A 24535-nucleotide genomic window follows, 5' to 3' on the forward strand; every position below is an offset into this window, starting at 1 on the left:
CCATGTGGAAACTTAACCTACCATTCAACCACAAATAAATAGTGCTGGGTAATCAATCTGCTTGGTGAGTGATTTGATCAGGTGCCGATCTGGGCTAGGTTGTGGAGGTGGATGGGGAAACCTGAATAACTGCAGCTTTCTGAAGGGGACAGTGGGAAAGAATGGAACCTTCCCCGTGTTGCCAAAAAAACCACAAAACAAAAAAATCAGCTGATTATGAAATCTGGGCATTTCCCTCATGCTGATTTCTTTCTATTCAGTGAAAAGAAGTGGTGTTTGGAGACTTTACTGTAAGCCTTAGGCAAGAACTGAAATCCCTCAATATCACTGGCACTGTGAGCAATATTTGGAGAATATTACTCACTGTAGTTATTTGAGGCTAAACAGGGAATTCTTAAGATTCTCTGTCTGTGTAGAAATCATCCAGGTTACAGAAGCAATGTTGGCTTGTAGAAGGGCTTATGTGCCCCAAAGTTGATCATTCCCCCTGCCATTTATATTAACTGGTCTAGGAAGAAGTACTTTCTTGTCCCACAAACCATACCTCATTTGATGCTGACAGCTGTTGTTTTTCAAAGCAATACAGAACACTGAGTGGTGTCTTTTACTTAACTGTAGGAAAATGAGGCTATTTTAGCCATGTCCTTGTATCTGATGTTACTGAGGTAGTTGTCTTGTGTCATGCCGATTGCTTGCTTGCTTTTAAATGAGCTTTTGTGAATGGCTGTCCATTCTCTGTTTGGTGATTTGGATGTCCAAAACCTAAAGAATTATTCTGATAAAGAGCAAGAGCTTGAAGGGATAGAAAGTGACAGGTGGAAAAAGAAATAAGGACAGAAACCTTCATTGCCCTGTACCTTGTCCAAAGTGGGTGTGAAGTCAGAACAGCATTTGGTACCTGCTCTGTGATCTAGCAAGTGACTTTTTAAGGTGCAAGGCAATGAAGGACTGTGCTCAAAATGTACAATTGCTGTATTTTCATGTTGTGGTCAAGACTCACTGATACCTTTGCAAGACCATTTGAAGATCATATAATTGCTAGTGAAACCAATGGGTTCAGAGCTGCTGTTTTTTCTGTGTAAATGGGCATGTTCAAGTGACAATGATTTCTAAAAGCTTCACCCTATTATTTGATGTAAGGTCAGCTGGAAGGCCTTGGTTTTCTCCATGTAATTTTGTGAAGCAGCAGGTCCTTCCGATAATTATCTTCGCTCTATTTCCATCAAATACTGCTTGAAACTTTGGCTTAGTAAAACAGAGAAGATGCAGCAGCAGCAGCAGCTGTCATCTCAGAGCCAGCAGTGCAGACCAGATGTGTGATGTTAGGGACATCTCTCTCTTCAAATGCTTTTATACTGCTGGAAAAGGTGCTTTAATTCCGTAGCTTATAAACGTGCACCAGGCACAGCTTACAGGACCAGAAGTGCTGTCTGTATTTGAGAGAACAGGGGTACCTGGACTTGCTGTCAGGTTTGGATGCTTTTAGTCAAATCTGCAGATGCTACATAACATGGATATTGCTGTTCTTACTTGTCCATAGAGTTCATCGAGGAGACCAAAACCAGAGACAATTCATCTTTCTAAACCTCACTGCCTTGATGGATCCAGACACTCAAGAGGCAGGATATCTTTGCTGTCATAAAACCCAGAAAATCTGTGCTACTTCATATTAAAAAAAAAAAAAGGCATTGAAATTTATGAGAGCAGCTAGGGAAGCAACTGAGAAGTACTGGTCTGGGGAGCTGCCAGCCAGCACTTCAAGTGGCTGATCTGACTAACAGAGTCCATCAGTTTCCCATGTATATTAGCGCTGCTAGCTCAGCTTTCACGGTCATTTTTAAGGCAATAATTGTCCTAGCAAATCGGCAATATAATTTAACTACTACTGTCTAAACTAGTTTCACGGTCATCCATTTTCTAATTTTATTATTTACCCACAATACAATTATACCAAAACATACATATAAGAAAAAGAAACACCTTTATAGAAATGTCGATAGTGCTTTGAAATCCTCTGTCACAGCCGGGGCTCTGTTAGACATTGCTAGAGGTCTCCCCGCTTGAGTATTCCCCTGTTGCACTGGGCAGAACAAACTTCACGTATCTCCCCTTCTCCCAGCCCCTCCTGATTCGCAGAAGTCTTTGCCGGATGCAGGGCAAATTGAAGATGACTTTTGCTAGGATCACAGTACATGGGACGAGCAGCGTGAGGGTGTAGGTCGGAGGCAGGTAGAATTTGTACTGGTTCTCATCGAAGGCCCTCGACCATCCGTACGTGAGTGTGTGCAGAGTGCTGATTACCAAGGCAATAAATCCAAGGGTGGACTAAAAGGAAGAGAAACACATACCAGTTAGCAGAGGACCTTGTGCCTGGCTATTTTCCTATATTTTTTTACACTATTTTGTAAGTGTACATAGCACAGAGAAAGCAATGAGTACTCCTGCATTTCTTGAACAGAATAAAACGCGACTGGAAACTTTTCCTGGGTAGCGTGCCAGACTGCATTTTTCTTTTTCTAATCAGAGGTTAAGTGTGATATTAGAAACTCAGCAGAAGTTTCCCAGAAGATGCTGCCAACTTGGCTGAGAGGTGGGCTCCTGCCTCCGTGCGAAGGAGCAGCCCCCAGCCCCTGCCAAGCACGTAACCGCGGGCAGCACACAAATGCTCCTCCCGAGCCGCAGCTGCCAGCTCCGCTGCCTGCCGGTCCATGGCTGGCGAGAGGCTGCTGACCGGTGGGGTGAAGCATCAGCATTGTGGTTGTGGACCAGCAGCTGGCACCGTCAGAAGTCGGTGAAGCTGTAGCTTCGCACAGAGCAAAGACACAGGTAACTGCCGTCATCTACAGGAAAACGAGATTGTGGAGACCGAAGTGCTCTGTTCTGAGGTGAGCAACAGCCCTGAAGGGTTTCCTTCTCTGTCCTAGAGATCTGTGTTGGTTCGTGAGCCAGACCATCAGGCTTTATGATGGACTAAGTCCTTGAAATGGGGAGTCAAGAGCCCTTTATCCACTAAGGGAGGCAGTAAGAACTCGGGCCCTGTTCTGCAGTCAAGAACTTCCCCCATTTTCAGCTGAGATCATGGCTCCCAAGCACCCACAGAGACAACATTTTGCCTGAATATTTCCACCTCCCTCTGAGGATTGCTCTCAAGAGGGGTTTTAAACTGGTCCCCTCACCAGTGGTTTCCTGCCGGCATCAGAGGTGCTGGCTCCTGAGCTTGCCAGCTCCCACTGCCTGCTGGCACTCAGCAGGAGCCGGGGGCTCACTCCTGAAGGCATCTCAAGTACAAGGCTTTGCTGCTGTATTTTCAAAGAAAAGCACAGGTGTAGCATATTGCTCTGCTGCCCTATTTTGAATGCTTGGTCTAAGCTTGCAATAACAACCAAATTTCAAGACGCCTAGACAGGGAAAATTTTGCTACTGATGTCCCTAACTTAGGGAAGGAAGCTTTTACAACTCAAAATATCTGCCTTGGTGCAGCTAGTCAGAGATCAGCAAGAAACACGGTCTTCCTGAAGGTATGTCCAGGAAAGAGGACACAGCAGGGAAATAAGGGACCAGGGCAAGACAGGAGGAAGGACCCATCATTTTCTCTTGAAAAAATAATCTCAGCCGGAAAACTACTCAATTCAAAGCATCCCTTCCTATTTTTGATTGCTGGGAAGCTATTTAAAAACCCAGACAACTTTTTAAAATGTACCATGTTGTTACCAACAAACTAGACCAAGACTCCTCTGACCTTCAGAGCTAATCATTTAGGCCGCTGAGAGGACTGGGCAGGGGAGGGAAGGACAGCTCTAAAACACGCTACCAGATCTAGGTACTTCACTTTTACAGCACCTATCGGGCAGTCATGTGGGTGTCGCTGAGTCCTGCCAAGATTTCACCCGTATGACCCCCTGCCAAGGCAGGGAACTCTTCTCTGTGTTCCAGCTGAGCATTATTCAAGGTCATGCCAGGAGTCAGGAGCAGACCTGTGAAATGAACCTCCGTCCTGCGTGCATCCCCACACCCATCCTTTCTTCCAGGGACAGCCGTCCTTCTTACCAGAAGCCACGTCCGATTCCTAAACCAAAGAGTGGTAACCCGAACAGGGTCAAGATTGGTTTCGCTTGGAAAATTAAGGAGTTTGCTGCAATATGCCATGATCACAGTTGAACCTAACAGCACGACCCAACCCATAGCTCATCCATCATTTATCGACTCTGAGCTTCTCTCTAATAGGCAAAAAAATCCCTGGGTGGCAAAAGGTTAGAAGTACCAGCTTGAGACTCATCTGGCAGAGCAGAGATGTAAGGCAGGGCAGGGGGAAAGGGGACAGAGTGAAGTCCAAGGGCAGCAGATGCTTTCTGCCCTGGGCAGAGGGTGCTTTTGGAGTCAGCCCGAGCAGGGCTCTATGCCTGGCAGAGATGTCGGAGCTGGAGATAATTAGTTTGTTCCTCTACGGTTTCTCTTTCAACTGCTGCTGGTACTGGGGGAGAGTAGGAGTGGAAATTAGTAGGACAAAAGGTGACAAACCATCACAGGCGCTCAGTGACCCACCTTTGTGTGCAGACAGCAGGGCACATGAAACAAAAAAGCTAATTGGCAAAAACCGCATGGATAAGCTGCCGGTGGCTGGAAAGAGCACTGGCAGCTCCTCAGACAGCAGCAATGGGCTGATCCGCTCGTAACACAAACGAGGGGCTGTCTGGCGAGAGCAGGGGGTGCCCGGGGGTGTCCCAATGCTGATGCTGGCTGAAGGACCTGTGGTCAGCAGGGCCCCATGGCTGCACCCACCAGGCAAGCTGTCAGCTGGGTACAGGTTGGTCTGTAAGTGCACGAAAAACGAAAGCTTTGCTGATCGCAGCTTGGCTCGGTATATACAGCTCAATATTTACTCAGTATAGTACAACGCAGAGCCTGCTGAGCACCCCATGGGGGCTGATTTGCCAACGTGCTTAGCCCTGATACCACACTGAGTTTTGAAGCTCTGCTCTCATTTCTCCTCTCAATGCAGTTTCTGGCTATGAAACTTTTTTGGTTTTTTGTTTTAAAGAGTGGCAGGGGTTCCTTTTGCACTGTCACAGCATGGGGAATGTGGGGCCACCACCCATGTAAGGTGTTAAAGCCCTCTGAAAGATGGCTGTATGAAGATGGTACCTTCCTAATGCAGGCTTTGCATATATTTTCTACTCTGTATTAACTCTTATATCTCCCCTATCTCCTTGGGGTCTGCAAGGCTCCCTGTAATGCATCAGTGAAAGCAATTCAGTCGCATGTGGCTCATTTAGAAATGTCTGGGCAGCGTCCAAAGCAAACAGCCCCTTCCTGACCCAAATATGTTTCTGACTTCTGCTGCCATCAGTCCTGTGAAGCCATTAGCTCCATGGAAGTGGCTCTGGCTCACACCTCGTCCACAGGAGGGTTAGAAAAGGTCTGATGACAGATTCTTTATATCTTGCGATACACGAGCTAAGAAAGAAACCAGGTCAATTCAACCTTCAAATTCCAGGAGGACTTCTCAGGATGGGAAGGTAAAGGCAATCATATACATTTTTAGTTCTCAGCCAATTAAAGTTGATTTGTAAATCACTGGGGAACATTAAAAATGCCTCCTATAAGTTGAATTACATATGAATCACTCCTATTATCCAGTGTCTAGATCCTGTACATTTTCTGTTAATCAAAACTGGACATATAGGGGAACTGTGTATCCAATTTAACTATATTTAATTGAAATTTGTATATGTGCAGGAATGACTATAAAAATTAACTGGTTTTCTTCTAAAACCTTAGCAACAATGCAAACAGGATTTTCGGTCCATCAGGCAACACGTGTAATTTAAGAGTGTGGCAGTATCCCATCACACTAATACAGGTGCACACACTGCTGCTGGAAAATGTCAGACTTGGGAAGTTCTGGCTAAGGAGGAGACTAAAGTGGCTCCTGAATTTGTAACAAGCCCAGCCCTCTCTCAAATGTGGCTTTTGGTACAGCATCTCTCAAACACACCAGCCAGTTCAACTGAGATGGCAACGAATTGCTGCATTTTCTGGGAGACGTCTGGCTGGGGCGGCTGCACTCCGCATTTTCCTTCTCTTTCACTTTTCCCAGGCACGGGAAGGCATGATGCCTCTGACGCGCTGTAAAAGGATCAAGTGCTAGACATCCCAACTATTTGAGAAAGCAGCCTCACGCTTCACCCCTTGTATTTACATTGTGCCGCTGTGCATTAATTCGGGGAGGATCACATTGTGCTATGTGAATGTTAACCTCTAGAGCCTGGGAGCAGTAGCTGTATCTGCTCTTAATCTCCTCAAGAAAGGCATCACCAACTTATTGAAGAGTAAATAATTTAAAAGAGTCCTCATTAAAAGAAAAAATAAATGGAAGCTAACATGCTAAGAGATCTGTAACCTGCTCTTTTTACATAGTATTTCCACAGTAGGGCACAACACCAGCCGTGCCTCTCCTGCATGTGATCAGCTGGGAGCTCGTGTCACACTGTCATGCTTTATCCCACACGGACAGAAATAGGTGTGAGTATCATCCTTCCATGAACTAAGCCAGCCAGTTCCCATGTGGGGCAGCCAAGAGCTATTTTGGAGCCGACCATCACGTATTTGTCTGATCCCAGCGCTGACATACCCTTACAAAGACGCGGGAAGGGGTCCCAAAGGGCAGATGCAACAGTTGTGTTACATGCACTGGTAGGAGACGGCAGCACTACCTGCCGTGAGAACGTATATATTACATGACACAACACCAGCACCCTCCAGGAGAGCTGCCAGGCTGCCTGGGGAGCCAAAGGGAAATGGAGAGGGTTTTAAAGCCTCCTTCCAGGCTGTAAGGAGATACTTCCCTTCATTTGGGATTCCTGGTATAAGATGCCTAAGCCAGGATCGATTTATCCAACGTCCCAGCGGCTGCAACCCTCCCCTGAGACATGGTGGCGAGAATTAATATGCTCCCGTTGTCTGATCTGAAAGTCAGGTTTAAAGCCAGGTTTCGCTTCTCCCCGAGGGATGATCTCTTGGGGTCAAGCTCTCCTGGTGAGGCTCTTCTACTCGGTGTAAATAATTACTCGCTAGCCCACAGCAAGAGGGGAAGAAAGACAAACTGACTTGCTCGTTTGGTGATCGGGGCATTTGTGGGGAAGCAGGGGAGCAGGCTTCAAATTCCTGCTGTACTGAATATTGTATTATTTATATGCCACTGAAGAGCTTCAACAGGAGAGGCTGGATGATAAGATATTCACCTCCGCATCCCCAAACCCTGCCCTCCCCTTTTGAAGGGTTAGGTGTGCGCCGGTGTGATGCACGAGGAGGCTCCGCAGGGGAGATGCAGGTGGACGGGGTCCCACGGGGGCTCACGCATGTTGGGGTGCCACGTGGGTCACTGCAGCGGGACTTGAAGCCTGGTGCACGCTAAGCAGCAGTGATGTAGAAGACACAAGTAACAAGGGGCTTTAGGGCTATGGGATATGACAGTGACATGGTGAGTGGAATTCGGCCTCAAAATCAGCTCTAATGTGCAGGGAATAATTGAAGGTTCATTCCCTGCTATCCCCGTTGGTTAGCCCTAAGCCTGGCTCCAAGCGCATCCCTGAGAACGCTGCAGCCCCTGAGTTTGGGGTTTGTGAATGTCCCACATGGTGAACTCGGGTCACTAAGGGAATTTGGCCCTTGGGAGCTTGGACATTGCTGCAAGTGGGAAGAAGGCTCCTAAACCACTGAATGACTTTGGAGAAAGAAAAATTACATTCCTAGTTCACTTTTTAGAATTAGACATGGGCTTTTCATTGAAATCATACCCAGTTCTCTGTGCTTCTTGGGCTCTGGCATTCTTATAGACCAGTCTAAGCCTTTTCGAACCTGTCTATTGAATATTTGGGTGCATGCAAGCTCTGCCAAACCTGACCTTCCCCTGCACTGTCCTCCCAGGTGCTTTCCTTTTCAGAAGCTCACTCTCCCTGAAATGCAAGGGCAGATCTGTGTCCTGCCGCCAGCTGTCTCCATGGCGGGTTACCTGCCTGCCCTCCACAGCCTGCTGCAAACTCCCCGCAGCATCTCCAACATGTCGTGCATGCTGCAAACTCACTGCAGCAGCTCCGACATGTCGTGCAAAACTGACATGCGACCAGCTCCAAGGGGGATCTTGCCCACGGAAGCAAACAACCCTGCCCTCTGAAAATGACCCCAAGGCTTTCTGCCTTTCTACCTTGTGTGACTTCAAGAGGTTTTTAGCTGTGAATGGCAGTGCTGCTCCCGGGCACCAAGCGAGAGGGGAAAGGACTCTGCAGGGGGGTGTCAGGCAGGCAAAGCCCAGGCTGTTTTTTTCTCAGGATCTCTAACTAATGCTACTAAATGCAGAGTGAGAACGAACCTCAGCCAAGACATTAAAGACTCCCTCCTGCAAAGCCTGCCACTAATCCTCACGTGGATGCCCATGACACATTACATTTTCCCTTCCCCCGTGAGACAGCAACATCCTCCGCAGACTGGGCGAGCCCTGCGTGAGAGCAGCGCGGCCCCCCTGGGACACACCACATCCCGCTGCCCCGCCACCGCCGCTCGGTGTCACCTCCCGAGCAGGGGGTTGATGGCTCCGGGGTACACGGGGAGGTGTGGAGCGGCAGGCTTTGCCCCTGACACCGGTGCGCAGCTTGCAGGTGCCATGCCGGAGCAGGTATGTGCTGGGACGGCAGGTCAACCTCGCCCTCCGTGGTCTGCGTGAGGGCCTGACTCTGACTGCAAAATCACTCTCTGGCATCGGCAAATGTCAACTTTACCTGTATGAAACTGAATTCCCTCCAGTTGAGAGAGTTTGCGATGGATGGAAGTGAAGTGATGGCAAGTAACGACAGCAAGCCCAGGGCAATTATTCCAACAGAGATATAAATCTCCATCCTCCAGACTTCCTCCTCTACCCAGATATTCATCTTCTTCTCCACAGCCTGGCATGACAACGAAGGTTTGTTAAAACGGAGCGCTTAGGAATAGAGGAACTGAATTTTACCTGTATTTGTTTTGGGTTTGGAACCAGGTTTCCTGGATGAACACTGGGTCACCTCTAGCACTATTTGCCTATTTGGGAGGTGTGGAAATGCTCTTTTATCCCACTGCTATTTGGCCAAAGCTAGACCTGATTTGAAGCCTGCTGGGAAGAACTGCTGAATGCTTGCAGCTCCCACAGCCCGTAACCACAGCAGCAAGCCCCAAAGTTGCATTTGGAAAGATAATTAGAACGAGAAGTCAGTTTAAAGCCATGAAAACAAATACAGATGCTTGAATATGCAGTAGTCTCCTAATAACCTTTGTTTTAAGTGCATTTAGGGGGGAAATTGTTCATGCTAATGGAAGGGAAGATGGGTTTTATGCTGCATGGCAAAGAGGAACATTTAGAACTGTCCTCTTTAGCCCATTAAATGGGTTTAATTTACTAAACAAAGATGTTGCTAGAAAACAGGAGGTAGAGGGGAAATGAACACAGGATGCTTCCCTGAGATTAATGTGCAACTGTGGCAATCGAGAAGGACCTGCTCAAGGCTGGAGCTAAGAGGCTGGGGATGTTGTTTGATGGATGCTTTGAACAGGCACTGCTGCTGAAACCAGCCAGCCTGCTCCCCTCTGCCCCCACGGCCCCTTCCCTCCTCTCTGTTGGGACAAGCATTTGGAAACACTCGGGCAAATACCCCAGCGCAGAAAGCAGACTGGTTGCGGGGCAATTCCTTGATCAGGTTCCCCACTCAGCTGCACGAAGCTTGTGCCATCCCAGGAGGAAGCAGCGAGAAGCCAGGGGCAGGAGAAGGGCAGAATCACATTTTCCCATGGCACTGCCAAGTTACAGAGCTGGCTAAATTGCCTGAAGGTAGCAAATTCACACTGGATAAACACTGCCAAGAGTCTCAATAAGGCAATAAAGTCCTTTTCCATTTCCTCGTTCTCTTAGACTACGACCAGTTCTTCACCATCATTTTGTTAAACGCCTGGGGGCACATTGTGATGAGGACACACCTTCTACAAAACAAACCCCCCAGGTTACCACTTGGTCACTGCAGCAGGCACCTGATCTCCCAAAATCTAGAGAGGAAAGTTGAGGGGAACTCTGCTCCCTCTACCACTGGATTTCTCCCCTCCTGGCATTTTTCCTGCCTCTGCCCTAGTCTCAGACACGCCAGGTGCTGGGCAAGGCTGGCTTCAAAGGCTTGTCTGTGCTTCTGGGGAGCAATGGCATGGGGGAGTTTGATCCTAGCCCTGGCTGTAAATGCACGGGCAACACCCTGCTAAGATGGCTGGTCATCAGTGCGGATGGGTGCATGCCTGGTATGTGGTGTGTAGTTGCCCCATGGAGGAAATGCTCGTATACGTAACAGCTTATTCCCGCTGTCCCGTGCGTGCTTTGGAAAGTGAATGCAAAAGCCAAGATATTAAGCCCACTACCCAACATCTGGATGTGTGTAGAAGGTTACTACAGGTGCCAACCTGAAGAGTACCCACATTACCTGCTTGACGGCCGTCTCGATCAACTGGTAGCGGTGGGAGCGGCGCATAGGCAAACAGAGGCTGTACACGGCATGCAAAGCCGCACAGAAGAAGCTGAGGAGACCAATCTGCTTTCGGTGCTGGAGCCACTGGTCGAGCCAATCTGGAAAGCGCCTGTATTTGGTGCCATAGTAGAGCTGCGAGCAGGCTGCCAGCACCCCGGGCAGGTAGACGAGAGACAGCATGACGTAGGCCACGCAAGGCAGCGTTGTGTTGACCACCTCGATGGGGATCTTGTACAACTTGTTCTTCTGCTCCCTGATGTAAGGGTGGATGACCTGCCGTATCAGGTTGTAAGTGAAAAAGCAAAGAAAGAGCCCCAGAGCCAAAAAGATGGGGATTTTCCAGGCTGGCAAGAGGCGCAGGGGAATGTTCTCGATCTCACAGGCTGATGACATGCAGCCCATGTCCACAGGGGTGAATCCCATAACTTGAGCAATTTCTGCTACGGTGCGCTTGGCTTCTTGGTTATTTGAGCAAATCAGAACCTGCAACGAACAGAAAGATACACATAGGGCAAAGAGAGATCAAGCTGCTGGGAACCAGTGCATCGGGAGGGGTGCTGTGCTAAAGGGAGCCTACGTTATTCCACTGAGCATCATGCTTCCTAGCAGGCTTTCTGATGGGGATTTACCATGGCTGCCAAAGACCTCCTGGACAAGTTTCCTTTCATGTGTGCACCACAGTTTGTTTTACTGGCTGTATTTAGATAAACAGATAATCAAATAATACTTTTCACTTAGACAGAGGCTCCAAAGTGTGAAGTAAGTGAGGGTACTTCATTTCTGAGCAAAGAAATGCAGAAGCTATGGGGTGGTCTCTGGATGCCATGGCCAGCACTCAGGCCCCTTCTCCTGGAGCCTAAGGCCATTTGCTGACGCTGCCAGACCTCAGCTGCTGAAACAGTTGGGATTTGGCCCTTGTCAGAAGAAAACAATACCTGCTTATTTCCATCCCTGGCACCTGACTGCAGCGTCCACGCAGAAACCACATTAAACCCCTTGACCACAGTGCAGGCTGGGAACAGGGAAGCCAAGTACTCAGCATTGGATTCTTTGCGATGGTTGATCTCGGTGTTGTTACTAACGTCCACCAGGATCTTGCCCACCAGCACATCAGCCAGGTCACAGAGGGTAGAGTAATGTTCCCTGAAAACCGCCACAAAAATGACATCTGTCTTCTTCACCGCCTCAGCCTGGAAGGTGACTTCTGCTGCGGAAGGGAAGAGGCCGGCTTTTCGCTTCGGGTTGCGGCTGCCGACCACCACCTTGAACCCGGAGCACACCAGGCGGATGGCCAACGACCGCGCAAAGTCCCCACTCCCCAGCACCCCGATGGTGCGTCCGGCCGCAGGCGTGATGCTGGGGTCACCCTCCATGCTCCGATGGCCCAGGAGGGGTTTGGCCATGTCTCCTCCGGACATCCTGGCAGGAAATACAAGGGGAAATGCAAGTTCATTGTGAAGCTCCCGCAGAGACCCAGACCGCATCTGCGGTCACGTGGAAAAATGCCACTTAGGCCACTCGAACAGAAGTGCACGTGGTTTTGGTCCCAGTAGCCCAGGACCCATCTGCCAAACCCACCAGCAAATGTGCAGTAAGGTACAAACACCGTTGGAGGGGGACAAAACACCACGCTGGGTTTGAAGGCAAAGGGTTTTAGGAAGGTTTCTTGGGTTTGTGTGATCCAACACGTGCTGGATGCACTCATCCATCCTTTGCTGTTCTTCATGCTGGCATCTCACGCTGCAAAGCCAGGGCAATGCTGACAGCGACCAGGACCAGCAACTCTCAGACCCCCATGGAGCTACCAAGCATCTTCTGAAAAGCCCAGGGCCAGGGGTCCATGGGGATCCCTGAGCCTACATTTGGAAAAGCCGGGGGGGGTGCTTCTGATTTGCAGGAGCAGAATCGAGGCAGGGAGTTTAAGTTGAACTGAAAGTGTCCTAAAAGCGGTAAACAGAGTTGCAGCCTTTGCCTGTTCCAATATTGGGGTCTGGCAAGCGCTGTTTGCTTCAGCTCTTCAATACGTAATGAGAACTCACTCGTGACATTTAAAAAATATATTAAAACATGATGGGATTTGCTCATGAAAGATCTTGATGAGCTTTACAAACATTAATGAATTTTGCCCTGTAACACTCTGCTCTCTGTAACAGATTAGATATTGAGGCCACGGAGAGATTTTAAGCAGATCAATAAATTCACAGGCAGCACAGCAGCCGGCCCTGGAGGTCAAAAGAAACTCAGGCAGGGAACTGCCAGGCTGCTCATGGGCTGTGCCACCGGTTGCTCAAATCTGCCTCCCGACTTAAGGAATGGCAAATTTGCCCTTAAGGAATGGCAGATTCCGTAAGGGCAGATTTTTAAAGGGCTCAGGAGGTGGCCCAGGGAACTTACACACCAGGACATCTGGCTTTTGTATTGGGCACACTGGTAGAGATTATAATAAAGACCATAATTAACAAACTCATGATACATTGGCCACCGAGACAACTTGGTTTTGGCAGAGTACAAAAGTCTTGCCTTAAAGCTAGTCAAGTTCTTTCAAAGTGAAGGTGACCACTCTGATGGGGTGACCTGGTCCCTGGCGCAGGCTGTGTTTTTCGTAGGCTTCTGGAAATGTCCTTCACCTAAGGCTTTTCTGGGATTGGCGCAGTAGTGGTGCAAAGGGGAAGGGCACTTCTGCATGAATAGTTACCAATGGGAAACAAAGAGTAAGAAGAAATAAATAATTTTCATAATGGGAATAGGTTACCAAGGGATTTCCCTGAGGATCTGTGTTGTTCAACATGCTCACAAGTGATCTGGGAAAGGGAGTGAATATTGAGAAGATGGAGCTTGTGCGTGATGATCATTTAGGACAGTCAATCTTTATTGTGAAGAATCTGCAGAAGGATCTCCTCATTCAAAGTGCCTGAGCACCAAAATTCACTACTGACACATGGCAAGAGCTGCCTATGGGCATAAATCCCCCTAACTATATGTACACTTTAATGAGCTGTGAATTTGTTAAAACCACTCAGAAAAATGATCTGAGGGTCACATTGCCCTGAAAATACCAGCTCGGTGCTCCCTGGCAGGCACACATCAAACAGGGCCCGAGTTACTGGGGGAGAAGGTCTCTCACACAGCAACCACGATCTCTCAGTCCTGCTCCTCATGGAAAGCCTACAAAACACCTTCAGCAGATGGACTTTGAAACTATCATTCACTGTCCTGGATAGAAAAAAATCACGGCTTCAGTGACAATACTGTTTCTATGGCAGAGGTCTGTCTGCTCTCCTTGCCTCTCACCAAGCACCCCCTTGTCCCAGAGACCAAAGATGCTTGTTCATGGAAGAAGTGCTCTCAGGAGAAAACAAGTGCCAAAGAGAGGCATGCTGACTTCTGCCCTTTAATAACACCTAGAGGAAAGGTGCAGAGGAAGCTCCCCACATATCACGTAGACTTTCTTTCATGCTCTAGGTGAGTAAGAGAGTCCTGTTAAACTCAGAATTACTCATACTTCACTCTGAAGGTTTCTGCTTCTGTTCCAGACCTGCAGAAGGGTTTGTGTGCCGCAAGGCTGATTTGGTGATGCTGGCTGTGTCAGCTGGGTTAACCCAGGCTGCTGCCTGTGCACACACCCCTGCCTTAGGTATATTCCATGTGTATCGCAGTCGCTAGGATGTTTCATCCAGGAATTAGTGGGAAAAGGCATACAAAACCACACAGAAAACACTACTATACCACTGTATAAATCCATAGATCAAGCAGCACACCGCAGTTCTGCTCACTCCACTGAAAAAAAAGGGACTAAACCTAGAAAAGGGCCATAGGGAAAGAGTGAGAGAGATGACAAGGGCTGTCAGCTTGGAAAAGAAACACATGGGTGAGGAGGGAGAAGGGACCATCTGGGATTTCTCGAGGTGAAGAGCAACCTCACAAGTGGAGCTCAGGTCAATGGGAATGCTGGAGAGCAACATGGAAACACCAGTCCTCTTTGTCCACAACCAGCTGTGCAGCAAAACCCCTAGTGTAAAGTAAAGCAGCTCTGTCTCAAAAGATGTTGGGTTTTTTCCTGGCCCCTTCTTATCAGATGCTTTATCAAAAGCTCACTGCTTTACTTTTTAGAAACCTTCTTGCTCCACCTAAATTTAGTCGTGGCCAGAACTATTTGTTCTAGGGCCAATGCTATTGTTCAGCCTAATGAGCTTTCGTTCCTACACCCCCGCCTCCTTTTCCACCACCTGTATGCACAAAATGTTATCCCAAAATAGAAAGACGCATCTCTGGCTCTCAGCCAAGGGGAGAGAAATCAACATCCAGGGTGACAAAGCGGTTGTTACCCGCAGACTCATTTTATAATCGCTCTAAAGCACCTCAAAAGCTCTCTCCGTGCTCCCACGGGGATGCGAATTTTGCTGCAAACAAATTTTCTTGCGGTGTTTTCTCTGTCCTGTAACTGCCACTGAACATGTAGAGAGATGTTAGCAATGTTTGGAGATAAACAGCTTTGCTGTCTCCAGTTATTTTGATTAAAAAGGATGACAGAATTAAACGGCCTTTGAAGTCAGCAGGATAGTTAAAAAGTAAGAAGCCTCAAAATCTTTTCTGTGGATTTTGGTGCGATTATTTCAGTCGTGCTCTGACTGTTGGAGCTTTGGAGCAGGACCCGTCCCTGCTGCACAGCCCTTGGTGGGATGGCAGCTTGGTCCATGCAGCCGGCTGCTGTCTGCCACCGCGGGTCGCATTGCCATCACTGCCACGCACCGAAATCCTCCCAAGGAACGAGGAGAAAATCGCTCTTTCACCGTAAATGCATTTCGCCTAGACAAACGCTGTGGTCTCTGCCCAACAGATGCCTGGAAATGGAGTGTCTGATTAGGCAACAGTTTTTTTCACTTCTGTATCTCTGCAGAGCATGCAGACCCCCCCCTCTCCTGCCACCGCCCCTGACTTACCATGTCCACACTGCTTTTTCTGCACCTATGGACAATGTGTAACCTGCTTAAAACTCTCCCTCCCAAAGCTAATTCTTCTTGGCAAGGTCAACCCATCCAAAGTCAGTGCAAAGCACCGTGGCCAGGATGCTGTGGAGTCACCCGGAGGCAGAGGAGGCCGAGAGTGAATACCACAGCGTTCAGACACATCTTTAGCGTGCTGCAGCCTTAGATGAACCTCATTTATTGATCTTCCCTATCAAAAAAACTGCACCCCTGCTGAGTTATGGCACATGCAATTCAAGGAGATCGGTTTCTTACCAAGGAAGCTACAAGATGATTTAAAGCACAGCCCAGTGGAAGTAAACTACCTTCAGTCCTAACCGGGAAGCAGTTCCCTAATTAAAATATCTAATACAATGTAAAGCTGCCCTTCAGCTAGACTATTAATAACACCCTTATATCACTGCATGGGGATGCTATGTCCAGCTCTAGCATGCTTGTTCCTGTGTGCAGTTCACTGACTGCATTGCAATTACTGCTATTATTTGCAGGGCAAGAGCAGTGATGGGCAACGAGCAAGACGGGGAGCTCCGCCGTGCCAGGCACCCTACCAAAACTGACTAGAAGGCCACTCCTGCCCCAAAGAATGGGATCAGAAAGACAAAAGCTGGGTGGAACGAAGCAGTCAAATCCCTGTTGCCCAGGCAGAGGGAGAGAGGGGCTCTCACAGAAGAAAAGCATGGATAATTCAATGTATTTTGCACCTGAGGCTTGGCAGAGGCTGTTAGCTTAGGCTCAGTGCCAGGCAAACAAGGTTTTTCTGCCTCTCCGCCCACACTGAGCAGCCTTGCTCAGGTTTTGCAGCAGGATAGCTGTTGGGGACGGAGCCGGGCTGCAGGGGCCCATTCAGGTGTCTCTGGGCTCACAGCAGAGTCAATCTCCCAAGCAGATCATCCCCCACCGCTAACGGGGAGCCGGCTCAGTCGTTATCCTCTTTCGACAGACGTGGGGGACCAAGATACTAATGATAATGGGACTCCAGCAAGTTTGCCTGGGAAGACCCAGATACCCGTGACCACGTCTTTAACAACAAGACCATCTTTTTGGGCCCCTTTCAATTCCTCTGGTACAGGAGGATAGCCTAGCTGGTTCCCGTAACTTGCAGTCTGGAAGTGTTCGAGTTGCAAACCCAGAAGAAGGATGGACCTGTGGTGGCAAGGCACAAGCTTCACTTCAGTTCTGGCCAAAAAAAATCAAGACCCATTTCACTGCCTTGGTATTCAGATTTATCAGATAAAAGACAACTTAGTTTTACAATAAATCTTGATAAAAAAAGCAATGTCTTAAACATATCGCTGAGTCAAACTGTGCTGAAGAACAGGGCAGCAACCTCATAAGGAGCTCCAAGTCCAATGCAACCAAACTGGTTCCTGTTTGCACAAAAGCTCATCTCTGAGCTCAGCCTCACGTATGGAGTCCGAATCAGCAGTGCCTTGGCTGAAACAACCGCTTTTGTGTCTTCCCCTGAGGTCAGGTTTTGTTTAGACTGACCACAACTGAGTCTCGAGTAGCTGTGGATTCAACCTGGTGCAGGTCATCACAGAGCCTGCTCTGTGCTTCAGCTTCTGCGTTGGGGGTTATTTGAGATAAAGCACATGATTATTATCTACGTCCCCTAATGAGCATGTAGGTTGAAAGACCAGCAAGCCGCAGGAGGAATCAACTGATGTAGCAGAGCCCTTGGTCAAGTCGTTGCAGAGGAATGTCCCACTTTCTGCACCAGCACGGTCCCTTTGGGCTCTGCTGGCTGCGGCTGGCACCCGCCTCCATGGAGCATGGTCCCACAAACACACCCACCGGAGGGACAGGGGTGATCTCTGCCCCCAGGGGCCTTTCAGTCTGCATGGAGGGACCTTTGAACCATGAAGCTGAAGCCCTACAGCTTCTGTTTGCAGAGCCCTCTGCTCAGTGCCTGCCCACTGGCATCTCCTGCTGCGTTAACCCTCGAGAAGCCCCAGCTGGAGAGGAGCATTCAGTGCCTGAAGTCTCCATTCAGGTCTTGCTGTGAGCAGACATACTTTTTTGGCTACAGCTGATTTATTTCCAGGGAAAATAAAACATTTAAGTCTCTTTCCCACACCCGGAGCGTCCCTCCGAGGAGCACAGCAAATACCATGTACCTGTTGGGACTGGAAGAGATTTAAGCAAGAAAAGGGCTTATCCAAAGCTGCTTTAAACCAAGCTCTGGTGCACATTTCAGGAGACCTTTCAGTCCTGCCCAAGCTAACTGGAAATAACCCCTCTGCTCTGCAGGCGAGGGAAGCAGGGGGGGGAACCAGGCTCACAGCCTCTTTGCAAAGAACAGTTAACTCCCCAACAGCGCAAACAAGGAACTGGCAAAGGGAATAAATCACCCTTCAGTATTACTTCAGCCAGAAAAGCACGTTGCAGACCTACCCGGGACGCCAGCCAGGCCATCAGAATGAGGAAATGCTGGGAGCCGGGCTCCCCCCGCCACTGTCCTTCGGCCCCTTTGCCCATGGGGCACACGGGGCAGGGAGCACTGATGGGGAACAGGGGGCTGTTCACCCTGTGCCCCTACTGCCAGGGTGGGGAGGTGGGACAGGGACCTGCCCCAGGGGAGATGCTCCTGCCCCAAGCAGGCACTGCTGGGTGCTGGGGCTGTCCCCTGCGATGTGGTGGGGACAGACCTGCTGTAGGACCCACGGGGTTGCTGTGACCCCAGACCTGCTGTGGGACCTCCAGGGCTGCTGTGACCCTAAACCTGCCGTGGGCTCCTGGGGTTGCTGTGACCCCAGACCTGCCGTGGATTCCCAGGGTCGCTGCATGTCCCCCTGCCACAGCTGTCCACCCCACTGCACTATGCATTCACAGGTCTTCATCTGCCCTGCCCCAGGGCAGGTGTTTAGCTGATTACCTCATGTGTCAGGTGTTTATCTGTTAAAACCACTTCCATAAGCTCCTGCAGAGCCCAGCTTTCTCCCCTCTATCTCTCAATCCAATTAACCTCACCGCTTCCTCTCTTACCCCCAAAGGACATGGCAAACGATTTGCCCCCCTCCTTCTCTGCAGACACATTCTGCATTTGGAGAACAGGTTTCACGTCACTGCTCAGTTTTTCCTGCACGAGTGAAACCCAACTCTTTCCTCTGAGCTGTTATTTGCTGAGAGTCCGACAACTCAGCCTCTCTTCCTTGCTGTCATTTTTCTTGGAGAATGCACAGAACTGCATTTTCCAGTCGAGGCCCTAAAAGGCACTGGCCGGAGCAGAGATGCCACTTTCCCAATGTGCCACTTCTCTTTCCACACCCCAGCAGGCTGTTTGCTTTTGCACAACTGTGTGACACTGTTGACTCATGGGCCACAGTGCCCATCACCCCATCCTCTGGCTCCCCACAGCCACTGCCTGGCCGGTCGCTTACCTGGTGTCCATGCGGTCAGTCGGTCCTACCACGCAGGACATAACACGTCCCTGTTTTTTTAGACCAGCTCTCCAATTTGTCACAATCTTTAATTCTTGCTCTCTCCTCTAAAATTTTTCCAGTCCTTCCCAGCACAGTGTCACCTACAAATTCAGTACGTGCCTCCCTACTCCATCACCTGCTAATGAACACACGGGCTGACAGGCACTGACCTCCCCACTCCGTACACCCTCCGGTTTAAACATTGATAAATATTGAGGATGTTGTTTTTGGAAGCCAGCAGTGAAGCCAAAGGCATGTCCCTGACCACGAGATGTTCTTCACCATGACCAAAATTCAAAAACATCTTTCAAAACAGGGGAAAGCGGAGGAGAAAGGACTACCAGAATTTCCCACAGGGGCACAAAAGTCTCTTTTTCCCACAAGCTCAGACATTTTGGCTACAGTTTTCCTATAGAAATACATCAGCCTATGGTCACTTTGCAGGGACAACTTCCCTTCCCAAGGTTAAACAGGCAATGTTAATGCTGAGCAGAAAAATCACCCGCCTACGATATGGAACTGGAAAACAAACTTTTGGCCTGTTCTCTTCATCAAAGCTATGTACTTTTCAGCACAGTTACCAACAGGTTCTGCCACAGGTAGCCCCAAACTCTCCTCTCCCAAATTTGTCTCCAAAGGCAAGTGGCCCGCCTTTGCAGTACCACTTCTCTGCAGCAAAGTCCTTGTCTGGAGAGCTTCCTCTGCTCTTCTGCAAAAACATCTTGCTGCCTGTGCCTGCTGTGTCAATAGAGTAATGAGAGGCCTGAAAAGGACCTGCCCTGTAATAAAACTTCATAAAATAGGAATCTGAAAGTCTGGGAAGCCCAGAGGTTTCATTCTAAGACCATGGAGAGCACGGACCCGAAGCAAGTCGGGGTTTTGCTAGAGCAGCACTGATGCTGACATAGCACACAGGACTTTGCTGATGTGACTCTGAATAAGAAGGTTGTTTTCCCTGTGTATCATCTCACAGTTCTTGTGACGTAAAGGGGTGGTTTACAACAACTTCAGGTGCCGTACTTAAGTCTCATGTGGCTTCTCTTGCTTTCTTTTGGGGTCTTAATTCACTTGCTGCTCTTACCAAGTTAACGACTATCTGTCTCACAGTGACTCACCCATTTCTGAGCCTTCCCCTCCCTGAAGTGCAGGGAGAGCGGGGAAGCAGCCAAAAGCCCAGATGGTGGAAGCTTCTCAGGTAGATCTAATAATGCCCTGTGGCCAGACACGATGGGAGGAGGTGCTCCTGCCTGAAGTGAGCTGGGGAAAATCTCTTCTGCTCTTCTGTGGGCAGTGTGTACCATTCTGCTGGGAGCTCGAGGGCTTCGGAGATGGTGAGACCCGACTTCAGCAGTTACTGCAGGGAGCTGGCAGGCTCCGACTCCTTAAAACCTTTTTATTTCTTTCCAGGAAAGACGCAGAGGAATTGCGCTGCGTGCGCATGAAAATATTGGGATCGGCTATTGCCGTGCTGCAGTGCCAGGTAGAAGGGTCTCCAAGACCAGCACTCCCTCGCCTTTCTGATTTTCCCTCTCCTGGTGACTCAGAGGATGCACAGGACCACATGGGGGGAGAAGATGGCCCAGGAGGCAGTGTGGGGTGGTGGGAAGACACAACCGACAGCATGGGGTCAGCCCGGCTCCTGCTGATCTCTTGCTTTCCTCCCTCGGAGCACAGGAACGGCACACAGTGCACAGAGGTAGCTCTGAGCCGGCCCTGAGTAAGCACAGCAGTGAAAATGGGGCACTTTGCCCAGGAAAGGCAACGAAGCTTATGCAGGGCCACATTCTGCCTCTTCTGCCTTTCCCAGCAGCTCCTGGGAAGCTACTGGGATGGGAGATGGGTGGGAGAGAGAGATGCTTTCCACCAAAAGTCAACTCACTGGCCTGAGATGCTGGGACCCCAGAGCACTCTGCCTTCCCCTTCCCACCCCTGGCTGTTTGCCTGTGTCCAGCAGAAATGTGCCTTTGGTCCAACATCCCGGAGAGCAGAGCCAGCTCTCTTCACCTTTTCCCCTGCACTGGCAGGGGTCTCGCTGGTCAGCCCGGGGAGGCGAATTCACCTGGTCCCTTCTGCTGAGGGACACTGAGCTACTTGCTGTATGTGTGCCATTCTGGCCATCTATTTCACATTTCTCTCTATTTTTCTTCACTCCTTCAAGCAGGTGATGAGACCAACAGGAAAGGAGGAAGAAGAGGGAGTGTTACTGACCTGGGAGGAGCTGGATGAAAAGCAAGAGAAGGCAGCAGGTGGCTTTACCAGGAAAGGACCATAGAAGGACAATGACTACGGTGTGCCTGGTGAATATGGCACTTGTTTTGCCTGAGCACACTATATTCCTGGGGACATGTTCAAGGCATGCTACGGACATACGTGCTGTGCTGGGCAGGAGCTGGTGTCTGGGGAGGAGAACACCTTGGTATAAAGCAGCAGCAGAAGGTACCAACTCAGTGGTACCTTCTCCAGGACGAGGGAAGTCTGGTGCATGTGTGCGCACGTGCGGGTGTGCACAGCATGCCGTCCCCCAAGGACCCCAACAACTTAGCGAGACCCACGTGTGCTGGAAGAGTACAAACACCACATTTTTCTCCACCGCTCAGGAGAGCTATCCTGTGCCCAGCTATGCTGGCTGCTGCAGAGGGAACTGATACCGTCTGCCTGGTCGGTTCTGTCTATCTGGGATCCCTCTTTGATGGTCTTTAACGTGTTTTTTAAAGCCAGCTCTACTGGAGCACTGCCTCCCGTACCCACCTCTGGCAAGGACACCCTCGCAGTGAGAAGTTAATTTATTCTAAGTACCTGAAGCGATGCATGTTGGTATCTATTAGTGCTTGCACATGATCAGTAGTTGCTATCAGCATACTTTAGCGGTGGACACGTTATCTACAGACCCTGATTTCCCTCGGTCCGTGGGGAGCTCTTACGACATTTTTTCCAAAGACTACAGTGGTGTATTCATACGAACTAAATGGAAATGCGTATGCAAGTGTTACCACAATCCAGGCTTTAGAGAGACTCACTGAAAATCTGAGAACCTGGAAAAAGGATGGGAGGAATTTCTGTCTCAGTTCCTTAAACCCTAGGCAAAATTTTCAAAATGTTCAAGTGATTTAGGCCCCAAAGTACCTAAGGGCTTTTGGAAATGGGACGTAAGCTCCCACATCACCGACATGCTTTCAAAATGTTTTATCCTTTCAGTTAAGCTACATTTCACTTAAACTTAGATGAAGATGGGAAGCTGCTTAATCCACTGTAAGGCTGCAGGGAAAACTACCCTATGAAGAAGCGGTAACTTAAAATTTGGAAATAATTAGCGTTTGCCTCCATCGTGGGTTTGACAAAAAGCTAATTCTAATCAGTGATGGTAAACTTAGAGATAACAAACTGGTGGGTTTTAATTCTTGGTATGTGACATCTCTTACCACAGCTGCCAGTGCCTTTTCCACCTCTTGAGAGAGCAGGCGTGGCTGGCCTACTTCTTCCACCATCGGAAAAAATGTGTTTCCCCTGAATCTAAACCTGCTTCTATTTATGGGTGTGATGTTACAAGGTCACAGTCAAAGCATAGTTCCTAACAATAAAAACCAAAACAAACCAAAAAAAAAAAAAAGCAAAGCAAACAAGAAAAATTATTATGCTTTCAAAAAGCATGTTTTCCTGGGGTTTGGTGTGGTTTTTTTTTTAAACAAAGACTTGTTGAGTCATCAATATTTTCTTCTTTACAATTATGGAGGAAATCAAATATGTGCAGTGACTACGGGATCTTGTATTACTGTACATTTGTTTCATAGCAAATGTGATTTTAAAAGAGGAGAAAACTTAAGCTTGATGCAGTATTTAAATCTTGTTAGTCTTCCATCTCCTCAGCCCACAGGAGTATTGATGCTGTAGGCGATGGCCTTCCTCTCCCGCTGTCTCTCAGTTTTGGTTTCTTGCCATGGGAGGCATTTTTCCGTGCATTGGTTTTATTTAGACTATACCGAGGGAGATGATCTGAGGTCCTCAGTACCTGTCCGTCCTCCGCTCGGCTCAGTGGGGTGCAGGCATTACGAACACAAATGCTCCCCCAAGCTCGCCGTTGTTCAGCAAAGGGGCCGTCGCAGCCCCACGCACCCCCTGGGCAGATGTCACACCCTGGCCAGGGTCACAGGACAGGGACAGTCCCACCCCAGGTCACATCACCTGCGGGACGGTCCTACTACAAAGTCACCTCTCTAATTCCTTCACAGCTTTCATCCTTCGTTACTCCGACACACATCAAATGCTGAAGTCCCCCCCCACAGAGCATCCAACCCTTGTACCTTTTATAAGCCCCTACATCGGTACAGAAACCACACGGCTGCTCCCCGCTCGCCTCTGAGGGACCGCGGGCCCTGGCCAAGATTTTTCCCAAGATTTTTTTATATCTCGGTGCTGATTTCTCCCTGGCTGGAAGAAGCCACTCATCTCCTCAAAGCGTTTGGTGAGCTGAGCATGAAAAAGTGAAACCTAAGCGCCAACTGCTCTCTGAGGGACACAACCCGACTTGTGCATCCATCTATACCTCGCCACCCCACCGCGCTCAGGAGGACCACATCACGGGTCTATTTGCAACAGCAAAACCCGCCCCGTTTCAGGCGGGTTTGTGCCCGCTGCCAGGGACTTTCCCGTACCTGCACGGACGTGTCCGGCGGCCACGGGAAAGCGCTTCCAGCAGCCACCCCTCATCGCAGCCCCGCGGACCCACCCCGGGGACGAGCATCCCACCGGCTTCCTCCTAGTGATCACCGGGATTTGGGACACACCGGCCCCCTCGGAAATTTCTGGCCGGGACCCGGCCCCAGCCCCAAACCCAACACTCGCACCGAGGTTGCCACGGCCGAGACCGCCCTGGGGGCCGCTCCCGCCGCCGGCCCGGACCCCCCTCTGCCCGAGCCCGGCGGCGGAGCGGACCGCGGGGCGGGACCGGCCCCCGCTCCCCAGCCCCGCCGCGGGGCTCTGGGGGCCGGGGGGAGCCGGCGGGACGGGGCCGCGGGACCGAGCGCCCCGCGGCGGGGGAGCCCCCGCGGACCCGGGACGGTCACCCCGGGCGGGGGCACCCCCGGCGGCGCCTCCCTGCCGAGCCGAGCCGAGCCGAGCCGAGCCGAGCCGAGCCGAGCCGAGCCGAGCCGAGCCACGCCACCCCTGTCCCGCACTGCACGCCCGGCGCGGCCCCGCGACCGCCGGTTCGAGCCCCGCCGCCGCCGCCGCTGGCGGGCCCCGGTCGTGGTGCAGCCCCGCCGCCCCGTCCCCGCAAAGGGCGAATCCCGCTGTGCCGGTCCCCCCCCCGCGGTGCTCACCTCTGCGCGGCGGCGGGCGGCGGGAGGGCGAGCGGAGCCGTCCGGTAGCGGTGAGCCGGCAGCGGTGATGTCAGGCCGCCGGCTCCGCCCTCCTGCCCATGTGCCCGCCGGCGGCCGCCAGGCATCCGCGCCGTTCCGCTGGGCACGGCCCGGCCCGGCGCAGCACAGCCCGGCTCGGCACGGCGGGGCCCAGCACAGCACAGCCCGGCTCGGCACGGCACAGCCCGGCTCGGCACGGCGGGGCCCAGCACAGCACAGCCCGGCTCGGCACGGCTCTGACA

The 24535-nt window shown here is 50.4% G+C and overlaps 1 protein-coding gene across 3 annotated transcripts; it reads right to left on the minus strand.

Annotated features, from left to right (window-relative positions):
- Positions 1-1823: 1823 nt before the first annotated feature.
- On the minus strand, positions 1824-11950 carry STEAP3 (STEAP3 metalloreductase). Of its 3 annotated transcripts, none has more exons than XM_050900072.1 (4): positions 11468-11950; positions 10488-11015; positions 8775-8939; positions 1824-2325 (listed from the first exon to the last, which is right to left on the minus strand). In XM_050900072.1, exons 1-4 carry the CDS (start codon positions 11948-11950, stop codon positions 2035-2037), a joined length of 1467 nt encoding a protein of 488 aa, XP_050756029.1. In that variant the 3' UTR covers positions 1824-2034. The 3 variants fall into 3 exon arrangements, with proteins under 3 accessions (XP_050756029.1, XP_050756030.1, XP_050756031.1); XM_050900073.1 differs by having other exon boundaries at positions 8775-8930; positions 10479-11015; positions 11468-11920; XM_050900074.1 differs by lacking the exon at positions 8775-8939 and having other exon boundaries at positions 11468-11920.
- Between the last annotated feature and the right edge of the window lie 12585 nt (positions 11951-24535).

Source organism: Gymnogyps californianus, chromosome 7 (genome assembly GCF_018139145.2).
Source record: "Gymnogyps californianus isolate 813 chromosome 7, ASM1813914v2, whole genome shotgun sequence".
NCBI classification, from domain to species: domain Eukaryota; kingdom Metazoa; phylum Chordata; class Aves; order Accipitriformes; family Cathartidae; genus Gymnogyps; species Gymnogyps californianus.